Here is a 13,740-nt window from a genome sequence, read left to right as displayed (position 1 = left end):
AATGCCCCTAACTCCATTTCATTATTTTTTTATTTTTTTCTTTGCTTTTTAGGGCCACACCCACGGCATATGGAGGTTCCCAGGCTAGGGGTCAAATGGGAGCTATCGCTGCCGGCCTACACCACAGCCACAGCAACATCAGATCCGAGCCAAGTCTGCGACCTACACCGCAGCTCATGGCCACACTGGATCCTTAACCCACTGAGTGAGGCCAGGGATCAAACCTGCGTCCTCACGGATCCCAGTCAGATTCGTTAACCACTGAGCTGTGACGGGAATGCCCCCTAACTCCATTTTAAACAAATTTTCTGTTTATTCGTTTTCCCAAGGGCGTGATAGATTCAGGCACTGAGAACACCGCTTCGTTTGGAATGACTGCATATTGCAGGCATTACACTGGCTTTCAGTAAAATTAATGTTCAATAGGATGCAAGTACAGTCATAGATTAGCTTAATGATACATTATCATTCCGGCCCCTGGTGATGCGCCTCACGTTCTTACAGGCTCGGTTCTGCATTGAGAAGTTGCGTGTCCGTCCTTTATCCGGCATTTCTAGGAAAGAGGTAGCAAAGAGCGTTCAGCTTGTCCAGTTCTCGCATCGTCCAGCCTCTTGACCTTTAAGTGCTGATGGCAGGATGATAAGGACGCTCTCCGTGTCTTGCTGCCTCTTCCCCAGCACATCCAGAGCCTGCATGTACCTGCCTCCAATTCTCCTCCTAAGTCACAGGCCATCTTTGGAGTCTGGTGGAATCCGGCTCGGTCACATACCTACCAGCTCTGACTCATTTGTGCCAGTTCTTCTCCCTTATCTGACTGATGCCCTCAGGGCCCGATATGACTTTGGAATTCCTTTTTTTTTTTTTTTTGTCTTTTTGGGGCTGACCCATGGCACATGGAAGTTTCCAGGTCAGGGGTTGAATTGGAGCTGCAGCTATAACCATGGCAACACGGGGTCTGAGCAGTGCTGGATCCTCAACCCGCCCGCTGAGGGAGGCCAGGGACCACACGTGCATCCTCGTGGACCTAGTTGGGTTCGTTCCCACTGAGCCACCACGGGAACTCGTGGAATTCCTATTATTTTTGAGTGATAACGCAGTCTGTCGCTACCCTGTGGGAAGGATTGGGGCAGCATCCTGGGGACAGAGAGTGCACTAGAGCGCCTCTCGCTGGGTGGACAGAGACTCACAGTAGCCTCCCTTCTGGTCGGAACAGCTTTTGGAGCCAAATGAGCCCTGAAAATCTGAGTTTTCAGAGCTTTTTGCGTTTCCGAATTGAGGGTGGGGTCTTACATATGGGGGTGGGGAGGTTGACCTTGACCCACACTCCAGCAATGACAAGTGGAGATTTATAGCCAAGGAACAACAACAGCACAAAGAACCAAAAAAAAAAAAAAAAAAAAAAAAGGAAAGAAAAAGAACAAAAATAAAATAATAAAATAAACTGCTTGGAGTTCCCAGTGTGGTGCAGTGGGTTAAGACTCTGACTGCAGGAGTTCCCATTGTAGCTCAGGAGAAACGAATCCAGCTAGTATCCATGAGGTTGCAGGTTTGATCCCTGGTCTCGCTCAGTGGGTTAAGGATCTGGCATTGCCAGGAGCCGTGGTGTATGTCACAGATGCAGCTCTGATTGTACCCTAGCCCGGTAACTTCCATGTGCCACAGGTGTGGCTCTAAAAAAAAGCAAAAAAAATAAATAAAAGGACACAGCCAAGAAGCAGGGCGGGGCAGTGAATGAAAGGAGAAGCAGTGTTGGCCTCTGTCCACCAGTGCTGAATGGAAACTCGGAGACAGGGTTTTGGGGGAAGGAGAAAAATTAGCTTGATTGCTTTGCCGGGCAAAGGAGGCCCCAGCAGGCTGATGCCCTGAAGACCGTGCCCTCCTTGGGGAGAGACTAGGAAGTGGTTTTATAGTTGGGGCGTAGAAAAAAGGGCCGCAGATGAGAATCTGCGGTGGCGATGCCAGCTTTCATTCTTCTGCAAAGCTGGTGTTTCCTGGCCCCAGGACTGGTTCTGGGGGGTCCTCCTTCTTTCTGGAATGCAGAATGCTTGAGAAGCTCTTTCAGGTGTTTCAGTTCTGCAGAAGGACTCAAAGATAGCGTTCTGTATCTTCCTTGAGGAGGAACCAGGACCCTGCCTGAGGCTGCGTGATTGTTTCTTTTTTTTTCTTTTTCTTTTTTTTTTTTTTTCTTTTGCCTTTTCTAGGGCCGCTCCAGTGGTACATGGAGGTTTCCAGGCTAGGGGTCCAATCGGAGCTATAGCTGCTGGCCTACACCAGAGCCACAGCAACGCGGGATCCGAGCCACATCTGCCACCTACACCACACAGCTTGCAGCAATGCCAGATCCTTAACCCACTGAGCAAGGCCAGGGATCGAACCCACAACCTCATGGTTCCTAGTCGGATTCGTTAACCACTGCGCCACAACGGGAACTCCTGCACGATTGTTTTGTGACTCTTCCTCCCTGGTCTCTGCATCCCCTTCCTTCCCGGACTGGTGCATGTTTGAACCTGCTTTTGGGAACTCAGGGAAGGTCTTGGAGGCTAAATGAGGCCTATTTCCTGCAAATAAGAAACTGGGGACACAAAGGCCCTTGTGCCCAGGAGCCCCACAGACTCCCTCTTGGTGTCACCAGGGATGGGGGGCTTTCCTAAACTGACTTAGGATTCTGGTTTACAATGGATTCTGCAAGGACAGAGAGGGAAGCCCAAGCTCAGGGCTTACCCAGCAGAGAGCACCAAGGACCAACTAAAAGCTGGTCAAACAGAGGAGTTCCCCTCGTGGCTCAGCAGAAACAAATCTGACTGGCCTCCATGAGGATGCGGGTTCGGTCCCTGGCCTTGCTCAGTGGGTTAGGGACCCCGCGTTGCTGTGAGCTGCGGTGTGGGTTGCAGATGCAACTTGGATCTGGCGTTGCTGTGTCTGTGGTGTAGGCCAGCGGCTACAGCTCCAATTCGACTACGAGCCTGGGAACCTCCATATGCCGAGGGCGTGGCCCTAAAAAGAAAAAAAAAAAAAAGTGGTCAAGAAGAAAGTCTTTGGGCGTTCCAAAATCCAGTTAGTATCCATGAAGCTGAGGGTTCGAGCTCTGGCCTCGCTCTGTGGATTACGTTTCCACAGTGTTGCTGTGGTGTAGGCTGGCAGCTACAGCCCTAATTTGACCCCTAGCCTGGGAATCTCCATATACCGTGTGTGCAGCCCTAAAAAGACAGAAAGAGGAAGAAGAAGCAAATGGTCATCTTTGTCCACTGTGTGCATTTGCCTCGCCCTGCTCCCTGCGGAGCCGGAGCCTGATGGAGGAGGCAGGCCCCGTGCCAGATCAGGAGGGTGGCCTGCGGGTTGTTGGCTGAGTCGGGTCCAGGCAAGAAGGTCCACGTCCCCAGGGTGGGGACCCAGGGCCCAGGGGAAGCGGGAGGACTGGGCGTGGCGCACGGGAGGCCAGCTGGTGGTCATGGCTAAGGCTGAGAAGCACCTACTGTGTGCCAGGCCCATCCGGAGCATATGACATCTCTGCATTGCATTTATAGCCCTGGGGTCAGCAGGGAGGGGTTACTCTGTTGCCCATTCTACAGATGAGGAAACTGAGGCCCAGTTCAACAAAAGTGATCAGGCCAAGGGGTCAGCTGCTCGCTGACCACAGTCCAGCCCGGGGCCGTCTGTGGCCTGTTAACAGAGCCCACACTCTGATTCACGATGCTCTGCTGCCTTTTGCTGTTCATATAATTCACTGAAAAAGAAACGAGTTGGAGGGAAAGCAGGAAGTGCATCCAGGAAGAGGGCAGAGGCCGGGTAAAGGCCCGGAGGCGGGGAGCCGGCTGGGGACAGTGGGCCCTTTGTCTCTGGGAGTGGGGGGTGCAGGCCGGGGCCCGGAGGGGCTTAGTGGGAGATGCAGCAGGGCAAACGGTGGCCGTGCCCAGACTGTGGAGGGCTTGGACACCACACAGGAAATGCGGGGCTCCTCCTGCAGGCCGCGGGCCTCAGCTGAAGCCTCTGAGCAGACGGGCAGGTCCCGCCTGGGTGGCAGAGTGAGTGCGCCGAGCTCAGGGCGGGTTCCCAGAGGCTGTGAGGCCCGACGCCAGGAGGCCGGGTCTGGGGAGGGGAGGGTGGGTGGACCGGCTCTGGGGGCAGGGACAGGGCCTGCATTTGCTGGCCCAGCAGGGATCAAGGGGACAGCAGGGTGGCACTACCTGCCCACGCTTCAGGCCAGGAGGGTCCCCGCCTCCTCCAGGAGAAGGCCTGGGTTCAGTCCACAGCCTTCCCTGGAGAAAGGCCAGGACTGGAGGGGGGACCACCGCGTCCATCCTTCCCCTACCCCCCACATCAGCCCATGGCCTGGCAGGTGACATCAGGTTGTGGAACCTCAGTGTCCCCAGTGGTGGGAAATGAGGACACCCAGCCGGCAGAGCTATAGTGGAGGCCGTGGGCCAGGCTGGCCAGGGCAGGCCCTCAGTAAGGGGCACCTCTGGGCCCCAGGAGGAGATGGGATCCCCCCCTGCTGCCCCAAACCTTCCAGCAAACCTCAGCAGCAGCTTCTCCTGCATTCAGTCCATCCCCTCGTGGACTGCGAGCTGCATCTTTGCAGAAGCAGGAGGATGGCGAGTGGGGTGTGTCCTGGATGGGCACCCCCTCCTCTGGGGGCAGAACTTAGACTTAACAGAGTCCAGCCGACCCAGCATCACCTCCTCACTGGGCTCTTGGGGCTTTATTTGCAAAGTCAAGAAGGCAGGTCCCAGAGTTCCCGTTGTGGCTCAGCAGAAACGAATCTGACTAGCATCCATGAGGACGCAGGTTTGATCCCTGGCCTCGCTCAATGGGTGAAGGATCCAGCGTTGCCGGGAGCTGTGGTGTAGGCTGCAAACATGGCTTAGATCCCGTGTGATTGTGGCTGTGGCTGTGGCATAGGCCAGAAGCTACAGCTCTGATTCGACCCCTAGCCTGGGAACTTCCATGTGCCACGAGTGCAGCCCTAAAATAAAAGAAGTCAAAAATAATAATGATGATGATGCAGTTCCCCCACACTGGAGCTAAACCTTCCCGCCCTTTGGAAGGAGAGAAACAGCAGCAAAGCCCCCACGTCCGTCAACCTCAGGCCCCTCCTCCTGGGGCTTTTCGTTATCAGTGCGAGTTCTGGCATCCCGCGTGGTACTTGCTCTTTCTAAGGATTCTTCTAAGAAAAGCCTGCTGGCCAAGAAAGTGCCGGAGAGGATAGAAAGCTGGACGCCAAGCCCAGTCCGTCCAGCCCTGCCCTGTGTGGCCTCTGCCTGCACAGTGGGGTGCTCGGGGGGCCAGCTGGAAGGGCAGCTGCAGACGTGCGGGTCAGGAAGCGCAGGCGGGTGGCCCGCCCCATTCGCGGGCAGGGCCCAGGGCCACGGGGCCTTCTGCACAAGCCACCTCTCCCCTGCCATCTCCCGGAGCCCGGGGGTCCCTGTTAGAGAAATCAGAGGAGGGGTGAAGGTGTCTCACCTGCTGAGAGTTGGGACTCGACCTTTCCACGTTTGGATGTAGGTTTCCTGGATGTGAAGGTCACAGCCAGATTCCGGAGGGTGCAGCCCCATTTGGGGAAAGTCCGTGTGCTGGCATCTTAGGGCTGCCTTAACCCATTGCCACCAACTGGGTGGCTTAAAACCAGCACTGATTTTCTCCTGGTTCTATTTGTTTGTTTTCTTTCTACTTCATTTTTTTTTTCTTTTTATGGCTACACCCATGGCATATGGAAGTTCCCAGGCAAAGCACTGAATCCAAGCCACAGCTGTGGCAACACCCAATCCTTTAACCCACTGTGCCCAACCGGGGATCCAGCCCGAGCCTCCGCAGTGACCTGAACCTCTGCAGTCAGATTCTGAACCCACTGCGCCACAGCAGAAACTCCAACCTCTTCATGGTTTTGGAGGCTGCGTGTCCGAAATCAGGGGGTCAAGGATCATTTCTGTCTCTTGCGGCTTCTGCTGGCAAAGCCTTGGCATTGCTGGGCTCCGTGGCGGCATCACCCCCATTTCCACCCTGTCTCCATGCTGCTGTCCTCTGGCTGCGCCTGTATCCCTGTGCCTGTATCTCTCCGGCTGTATCCCTCCGGCTGTGCCTGTCTCCCTCCGGCTGCGCCTGTATCCCTGTGCCCGTATCCCTCCGGCTGTGCCCGTATCCCTGTGTCTTCGGGCAGTCTTTTCACAGGGACATCCGTCCCTGGGTGCAGGGCCCACCTACTCCAATATGATCTTAGCTCTGCTCCGTCACATCTGCAGAGACCTAGATCCAAATAAGGCCACATACACAGGCGCAAGGGGTTAGGATATCAGTGTGTCTTTTGGGGATCACCGCCCGTACCCAGCGTGCGGTCTGGGCACCCCAGGACTCAGCCCAGCAGGCAGATTGCTTCTTCACTCTGCAACTCGAGCGTGTGGGGCTGGACAGGCCGGTGGGTCCTTCTCTAGACAGGAGGCTGAGAGGGACAGGCTCCTGGGTGATGGTAGCCCCCCATCTGCTGGTGTTGCCTCTTCTTGTGACATTGATTAAAGGAAGGAGGTGGTGGCTGTTTATTCAGGCCCAGCTCCCCCGGGTCCTGGCAAACATATGTTCATGGGTGGAGGAGGCTGCTGAGCGAGCACCCAGATGCTGAAGCCCGGCCCGGTCATTTGACTTTGGACCAGCCACTTTTCCCAGGGCTCCCGCTGGCTCGCCTGTAAACTGGGCTGATGGGAGCAGCCCCCTGCTTGTGGAACTGCTATGGACATTGAAGGGTGGACGCTGCGACACAGCCAGGGAGTGGCAAGGACCCCACAGGCATCGGCTGTGACCTCTGCCCTCATTTGATTCTCATGCTTACGCTGGACGGTGCGTCCCACAGAGGAGTCCCTGGAGGGGGTGGGGGTTCAGGGGCTTGTGGGGGTGGAGCTGGCCGACCTGGTTTGGGGGGTCGTGAGAGCTAGGAAAAGGACCTCTGCTGATCAGAACCCCCTCACCCCGGAGTTCCCGTTTCAGCCCAGTAAGTTAAGAACCCTACCAGCATCCACGAGTCAGATGATGTGGGTTCGATCCCTGGCCTCACTCAGTGGGTTAAGCATCTGGTGTTGCCACAAGCTGTGGGGTAGGTCGCGGATGAAGCTCCGATCTGGCGTTGCTGTGGCTCTGGTGTAGGCCAGCAGTTGCTTCTCCAATTCAAACCATAGCCTAGGAACTTCCACAGGCTGCAGGTGCGGCCCTAAAGTGACAGGAAAAAAAAAAAAAAAAAAAACCCTCTCACTCACCCTAAGACTGGGATCCAGATCAGAAGGAGGGGGGATGAGCGCACAGGACAGAAACCACTAGCACGGGGAACAGCCCCAGGTAGGGCCCCGTGGGCAGCGGGGTGGGGGTGGGCTCGGCTGGTAGGGAGAAGTCTTGAGGGAAACAAGAGAAGGTTGGCAGATAGTGGATGGCAGAGCTGGGATGGGACGCGAGCTCCCTCCCTGATGGCAGAGACCCTACTTTCTTGTCATCAGCTGTATTCTTTTTTTTTTTTTTCTGGCCATACCCGCAGCATGCAGAAGTTCCCCAGCCAGGGATCGAACCCACACCATGGCAGTGACAGTGCCAGATCCTCAACCCACTGAGCCACCAGAGAACTCCCCCTGCTGTATTCCTGACGCCTAGAACAGTGGCAGGCATACAGTAGGTGCTCAGTGATCATGTTTCCAGCATTTATCAAAGCACTGGGGAGGTGGGCTTTGTTCCCCCCCCCAGAAGTACAGTGTCCCCACTCCCACACCTTCTAACTGACAGCTCGAGCAAGCAGGGTGCCCCTCCTCAGCCTCGCTGTCCCCGTCTGTGAATAGGGGTAATAATAATCCATATAGGCTCTGAAGCCACCAGAAGGGACATTTCCTCTGGAGCACCTTGAGGGCAGCGCCCCCACCCTTGGTGTTGGTGCCCCCACCCCAGGCTTGGCACAGGGGAGCCTCAGTGAATTCCCCCATTCATGAAATACAACACACCGAGGTCCCGTCGTGGCTCAGTGGTTAACGAATCCGACTAGGAACTGTGAGGTTTTGGGTTCGATCCCTGGCCTCGCTCAGTGGGTTAAGGATCCGGCATTGCCACGAGCTGTGGTATAGGTCGCAGATGCAGCTTGGATCCTGCGTTGTTGTGCCTGTGGCATAGGCTGGCAGCTACAGCTCTGATTGGACCCCTAGCCTGGGAACCTCCATATGCCACGGGTGTGGCTCTAGAAAAGGCAAAAAGACCAAAAAAAGAAAGAAAGAAAAAGAAAAAAGAAATACAACACGCGGTTGCTTTTGATGGCCCAACGCCCATCCAGCCGTGGGTGGTGACTGGTTGTCCAGCCTTGGGACGGTCACTGAGAACCTGCACATTGCAAAGCCTTTGGAGGTGACCAGGCTAACGGTGATTGATGCTGGAGTCACTCTGGGTGGCGTGGGTTCAGCCCTGACTTGGGAATCTCTGCAGTGCGATGGAATAGCCAGCAGTAAGCAAGCCCTCGGCAGGCCCCCCACGACTGCGTCAACGGTCTGATCCCACCGCACCCCATCGTGTGGTGGGTGTGTCCCCATCCCTGTCCATTCCAGAGAAGGGAGGGATGAGCCAGGCACGCCCACCCCACGGCTCCCTGTGCCTGGCACATTGCCAAGCCCCTCCCTGGGTCTCCAGGGCTTCCCCTGCAGAGCCACTGTCCCAGGGGTTCCCTAGTGGGCCAGAGGAACTTTCTCAGTCAGCTTTGGGGAGCACCAGTCTTCTCCACCAGGGGGCAGGAGCGCCCCTCAGAGCGGGCAGGGCCTGGGTGGAGGGGCAGGGCACAGCCAGCTGAGGTTGGTACCAGTGAGGGGGCGGCAAGGACACTGGCCGCTCTCTTCCCCACTGGTGTACTCAGCCTGGCTGACTAGATGCCTAGAGACCCGAGTTTCAGAGATGCACAGACTTAGTGCAGTCCTGCCCCCAGGCTTCAGGCTGTCCATCTGTGAAATGAGGGGCTGAGCCAGGCTCAGGGCTGGGAGCCCCCTGAGATGCTCATTAGCAATCCCCAGGCCAGGATCCCCAAAAAGCCTGATCGGGGTTCCCAGCAGAGGCTGAGAAGAGGCATTTTAACCAGCCCCAAAGTCCCAGTGCCCTGAGCCCGTCTAGAGATGCCAGGCCCATCGTAAAATTCACTGCTGGTTCTAGCACGGTGCCCGTAACATGAAATTTCCAGGCCAGCCCCTGGGCAGTCACCCCTCGGGATCAAAACCAACCTGGGTCACCTCCTGCCACATCTTCGGGGACCACATGACTTCTAAAGGGCTGTCTGGGGCCTCATTTCGCACCCCTCAACCCTCAACCCCACCCATCTGACAAATGGGCAAAGCGAGGCAGGCCCCAGAGGTCACCTGACTTGGTGGCAGGGCCAGTGGACCCCCGTTCTGTACACCCAATGGAGGAATCCCTCTCCCAACAGAAGGAAAAGCCCCTAGGGGCTCCCCCCGAGTGACCAGGGCGCCAGGTCCCAACGTTCTGCTGGTGGGAGAAGGGCTGGAATGAAGTTCGGATCCTGGAGGAGGAGAGGGCATGGTTGATGCCACCAGGCCTGGCACAGTTCGTGGAGCAAGGTTCCTCTGGCAGCTTTGGGGTACATGCATGGGTACCCCACTCCAACTCCCATTCCCTTGAACGGAGGGCATTTCCCTTCCCTGAGTCCCAGCCACAGATGGGCCCCACCCAGCAGCGTGCGTGCCTGCATGCCTGTGTGTGTGCCTGCATGCCTGCCTGTGTGCGTACACACACACACACACACACACACACACACATACACACACACACAGGAGCGCATGCAATACGACTGCTCAATCCCCAACCCCTGATCTGGCCTGGAAGGCCCCATAAGTGAGGGGAGAACCCGGCGGGAACCTGGTGCCCCATGCCTGCCTGCGGGGGCAGCGGCTCAGCCAGAGCTGTCACATGGGACCTCCGGTCCTGGAGGCCCAGTCATCTGACACGTCCCAGGAAGCCAGAAATCAGGGTTTCCGATGTCAGTGCCTCCATTGTAAAGCCTTGGCTGCACGCGGTTGGGTTTTTTGTTTCTCCACCACGCGGCAGGCTGTGCGGAACTCACTTAGGAGCTGGACTTGGCCGTCGGCCACCCCTTTGCCCTCCGCTCTGGGGGTGTGATGGTTTGTCCCCTCTTGGCCTCTGCCTCAGATGTGGGCCCTGGGGGCTGACTGCTCCTGCCAGGCCCCCCTCCTCGCCCGGTGCCCCTCTGTGACTGTCACCAGCCCAAACACAGGGCAGCAGCGCCTTCGCCCAAATCTCCACCCTTACCCCCAGCACTGGGCTGTTGGGTGTAGACAGCGCATACAAAGGTTGGCAGATGGGGCGAGAGAGCAGTCATGGCCAATTCCTTAACACTGATCTCAAAGACGGCTTTGAGATCCCCCGGCCTGCCCCACGTCCAGCATTTCTTGCTGGCCTCTCCTCCCAGGGCCTCGTTCGTCTTCTGTTTCCTCCCACCTCGGGCTGCCCTTGGCGCGCGTCTCCCATTTTAACCTTGAGTTTCTCATCCAGAGCAGCCCAGCCTCCCTCCCCACCGAGCGGGCCCCTCCTGAGCCGAGCCAACGAAGGCAGCCCCCTGCGGCTTGGGAAACCATTCTTCATCCCGTCCACCCCGGCTCTGCCCCCATCCCGGTGACTCTCTGCTGCATTTACACCAGGGGCAGTGACAGGGGCTCTGTCTCTGTCCAGTGTGGCACCCTTTACAAAGGGTTTAATCCCTTCCTACCTGTGAAATAGATTTATCCCTCCGTGTAACCAAATGTCCGCTGCGTGCCTCCTGCACCCTGGGCTCAGGAAGGTAGGGGGCGTGAAGCGGTTGTCTATCCTGGCCTTCCTGGTCTACAGCAGCAGATGGAAAAGTCACCAAATGGCCCGAGGGCCACCTCGGAGCCTAACCCAGGGTGCAGGAGGTCAGAAGGGGGAGGGCGAGGAGGAGTTCCCGCTGGGGTGCAACAGGATCAGCAGAGTCTCTACAGCGCCAGGACACAGGTTCCATCCCAGGCCTGGCACAGTGGGTTAAAGGAGCTGGCATTGCCGCAGCCAAGGCATAGGTTGCAGCTACGGCTGGGATCTGACCCTTGGCCGGGGAAGTCCATACACTGCGAGGCAGCCAAAAAAGGGGGAAAAAAGGAGAAGGAGGTGGGGGAGGAGAGGCGGGATTTCAGGCTGTGGACCTGATCCTCAGCGCCTTGGGAGGCAGCAGAAGCTCGAGCACAGGAGCATATGGGTGTGTCAGTCATCACTCCGGCCACCTCGCTTGTTCAGTGTCCTTCAGGGAGTGTCTGTTGTCCTGGCCTGGGGAGGTGATGTGGACGCGGAAGGAGCACACGGGGTCCCCAGATGTTTCTAAAGGGGTGAGAAACCAGCAGGGACTTGACAGAGAGGGCAGTTCCTCCTGGCCGGTCAGCTCACGCAGGGCCATGCAGGTCTCAGCCTTGGGGGGGTGACAGGCTCTGGGGGAGTCAAGGGTCTCTGGTGCCTTGATTTTGAGCTCGGGGTCAGGAGTTGGCCAGGCGTGACTCTGCCTCCCTAGATTGAGGGTAATGTCTGGCACAGAGTAGGTGCTCAAGAAATGCTGGTGGACTTTCCACTGGGCAGTGTCTCCTTACCAGGTTCTCATACACCTTATACGAGGCTCTCCTGGTTCCTGGAGCCACAAAGAAACTCATTCGTGGCTCGGCCTGGCCTTGGCAAACCATCCCGCCCAGGTCATCCATCCAGCAGAGAGCTCCAGCCTGGGGGGCTGAACCTGGCCCTTCCACCGCCCCCTTCATGCGGAGGCGCTGACCCTGGCTCTGAGTGCAGGCCAGCATGTCCACCGGCTCTGCGGTGGGCTGAATTAGCAGGCCCCACTCTCTGAAGGGCCAAGAGCTTTGGTTCTGCCATCAAGGAGGGTGGGGCTCACGCACACACCGTGGCACAGGGCCCTGGATCCAGTGGGCTCTGGGCCTTGGTCCCCCCTTCCACACCACATTGGGGGGCCTCTAACACCCTTCTGGTGCTGAGGTTCTAGGAGCAGCCCCCACCTCCCCACTCAGCTAGGAAGCATTTATAGGAAGACAGGGGGCTGGGGCCTGGTGACACCAGAACTTGCTCAGCACAGTCCTTGTTTCAGGAAAGGCCAAGGAAGTCAGAGGGGGGAGGCAGGGCTGTGCTGGCTGGCCCAGTGGAGGTGGCCGGGGAAGCCGAGCCCTGAGCGAATCCCAGAAGCTGGAGGGGTGTCGTACTGTGTGCTCAGGAAGCCTGGGTTAGGCCCAGCTTTGTTCTTTGTTGATTGTGTGATGTTGGGAAGTTCTTTCACCCTCTGAACCTCAGTTTCCTAAACTGGAAAACGGGCCGGAGACCTCCATCCAGGCTTTATGAGAACCACAGAGGAGTCTGGGTCCACCCGCCGGGGTCTTGAGGGACTTGTGTGGGCACAGGCCCTGTGCGGAAGGACGGCGAGGTGGGGTGGTTTCGAGGCCCCAGTGCCCCAGGGGTCTGGGACAGGCGGGAAGCTGAGCACCGTGTGGGTGTGGTCCCAGGGGCCGGCGCGGGGCAGACGCCTGCGGTTGGATTGTGCGTTCGTGCATGTTCGTTTCCGGTGGGCACTTTGGGCCCTCGGAAGAACAGAGGGGGCCAGAACAAGGCCCCACGGGGGCGGACTCAGGGGGCGCTGGGCAGGCGGCGATTAAGGCTGCGGAAGCGCCGGCCCCGCCCCCAGCTAGTGGTCCTGCCCATCAGCCCGCCCCCTTTCTTGAGGCCCCGCCTGGGTCCACAAGCCACGCCCCCTTGTCCGCTCCGGAGGCCGCCCCTGCTCCGCCCCCGTCCTGGGCCCCGCCCCCTCTGGCCCGGCCCCGCCCCGGGCCCCTTTTGCGCCGGGTCTGCGCTACCCGCCGCGCTCCTGGAGCTCCACGCTGCGGCCGCTCGGAGCAATGATTAACCCGGCGGGGCGGCAGGCGCGGGGCCCGGGGCGGAGGCGCGGGGCCGGGGCGGAATCCCGGAGGGCCGCTTGGCTTCCTGCTTTCGCCCAAGTTTCCTCGTAGAGGGCGCAGCGCCGGCCGGGGCCGGCGGCGCAGCGTGGCGCAGGGCGCGCGTGGGCGCCGAGCCGGCAATCGGGGTCACCATGAGGACTCTCCGCAGGTTGAAGTTCATGAGTTCGCCCAGCCTCAGTGACCTGGGCAAGAGAGAGCCGGCAGCCGCCGCCGCGGAGGAGCGGGGCACGCAGCAGCGCCGGGCCTGCGCCAACGCCACCTGGAACAGGTAAGGCCGCGCCCTCCCGGCCCGCCCGCGGGCCCCGGGTCCCGGGGCCGGGGGAGGGGGGGCCCTCGAACCGGTCCATGGGCGAGGGCCGGCCCCCAGCCCGGAACTGTGCCGGGGGCAGCGTGGCACTTTACAGTTTGTGGAGAACTTGCTCCGCCGGAGTTGTTCGGGCGGGGAGGGAAGTTTAGTGCAACGTGTTTCTAGAACCGAGGGATAAAACTGCGGACCCGGGGCTGGTCCCAAAGCGCCCAGCTGGTGGGTGGTGGGCTGGGCCTGGATCCAGCTCCTCGTGCCCCACCCCCCCCGCCCAGGGTCTTCCCACGTCCCCGCTCCAGTGCCCATGGCAACCTGGGAGGTAAATAGAGCAGGAAGTATTTATCCCATTTCGCAGATGAGCCTCGCGGGCGCAGTAGTGGGTTGCCGCTGCGTTTCCTGTTTCTGCGTTCAGGTCCCTTTGGTTGGGGGTAGGCGGATGGCTTTCCCTTGAGC

At 58.6% G+C, this 13,740-nt stretch overlaps 1 protein-coding gene across 5 annotated transcripts in view; it reads left to right on the top strand.

Moving 5' to 3' along the window:
• The window catches only part of PRR5 (proline rich 5), a 58,309-nt gene that overhangs the window by 18,423 nt on the left and 26,146 nt on the right, over positions 1–13,740 (top strand). For 3 of the 5 annotated variants that reach the window (XM_085024450.1, XM_085024449.1, XM_021090911.2), the window contains exon 1: positions 12,889–13,251. In XM_085024450.1, the coding sequence (XP_084880576.1) occupies positions 13,115–13,251 (137 nt within the window). In that variant the 5' untranslated portion in view covers positions 12,889–13,114. 5 annotated transcript variants of the gene reach the window in all.

This window comes from Sus scrofa, chromosome 5, assembly GCF_054392235.1.
Source record: "Sus scrofa isolate SSC_HxYL_T2T_F1_AM1 chromosome 5, Sscrofa_HxYL_maternal_Yorkshire_Landrace_v2.0, whole genome shotgun sequence".
Classification (NCBI taxonomy): Eukaryota; Metazoa; Chordata; class Mammalia; order Artiodactyla; family Suidae; genus Sus; species Sus scrofa.
Note: the sequence above shows the minus strand (reverse complement) of the source record. Positions and strands in the feature narration are given on the sequence as shown.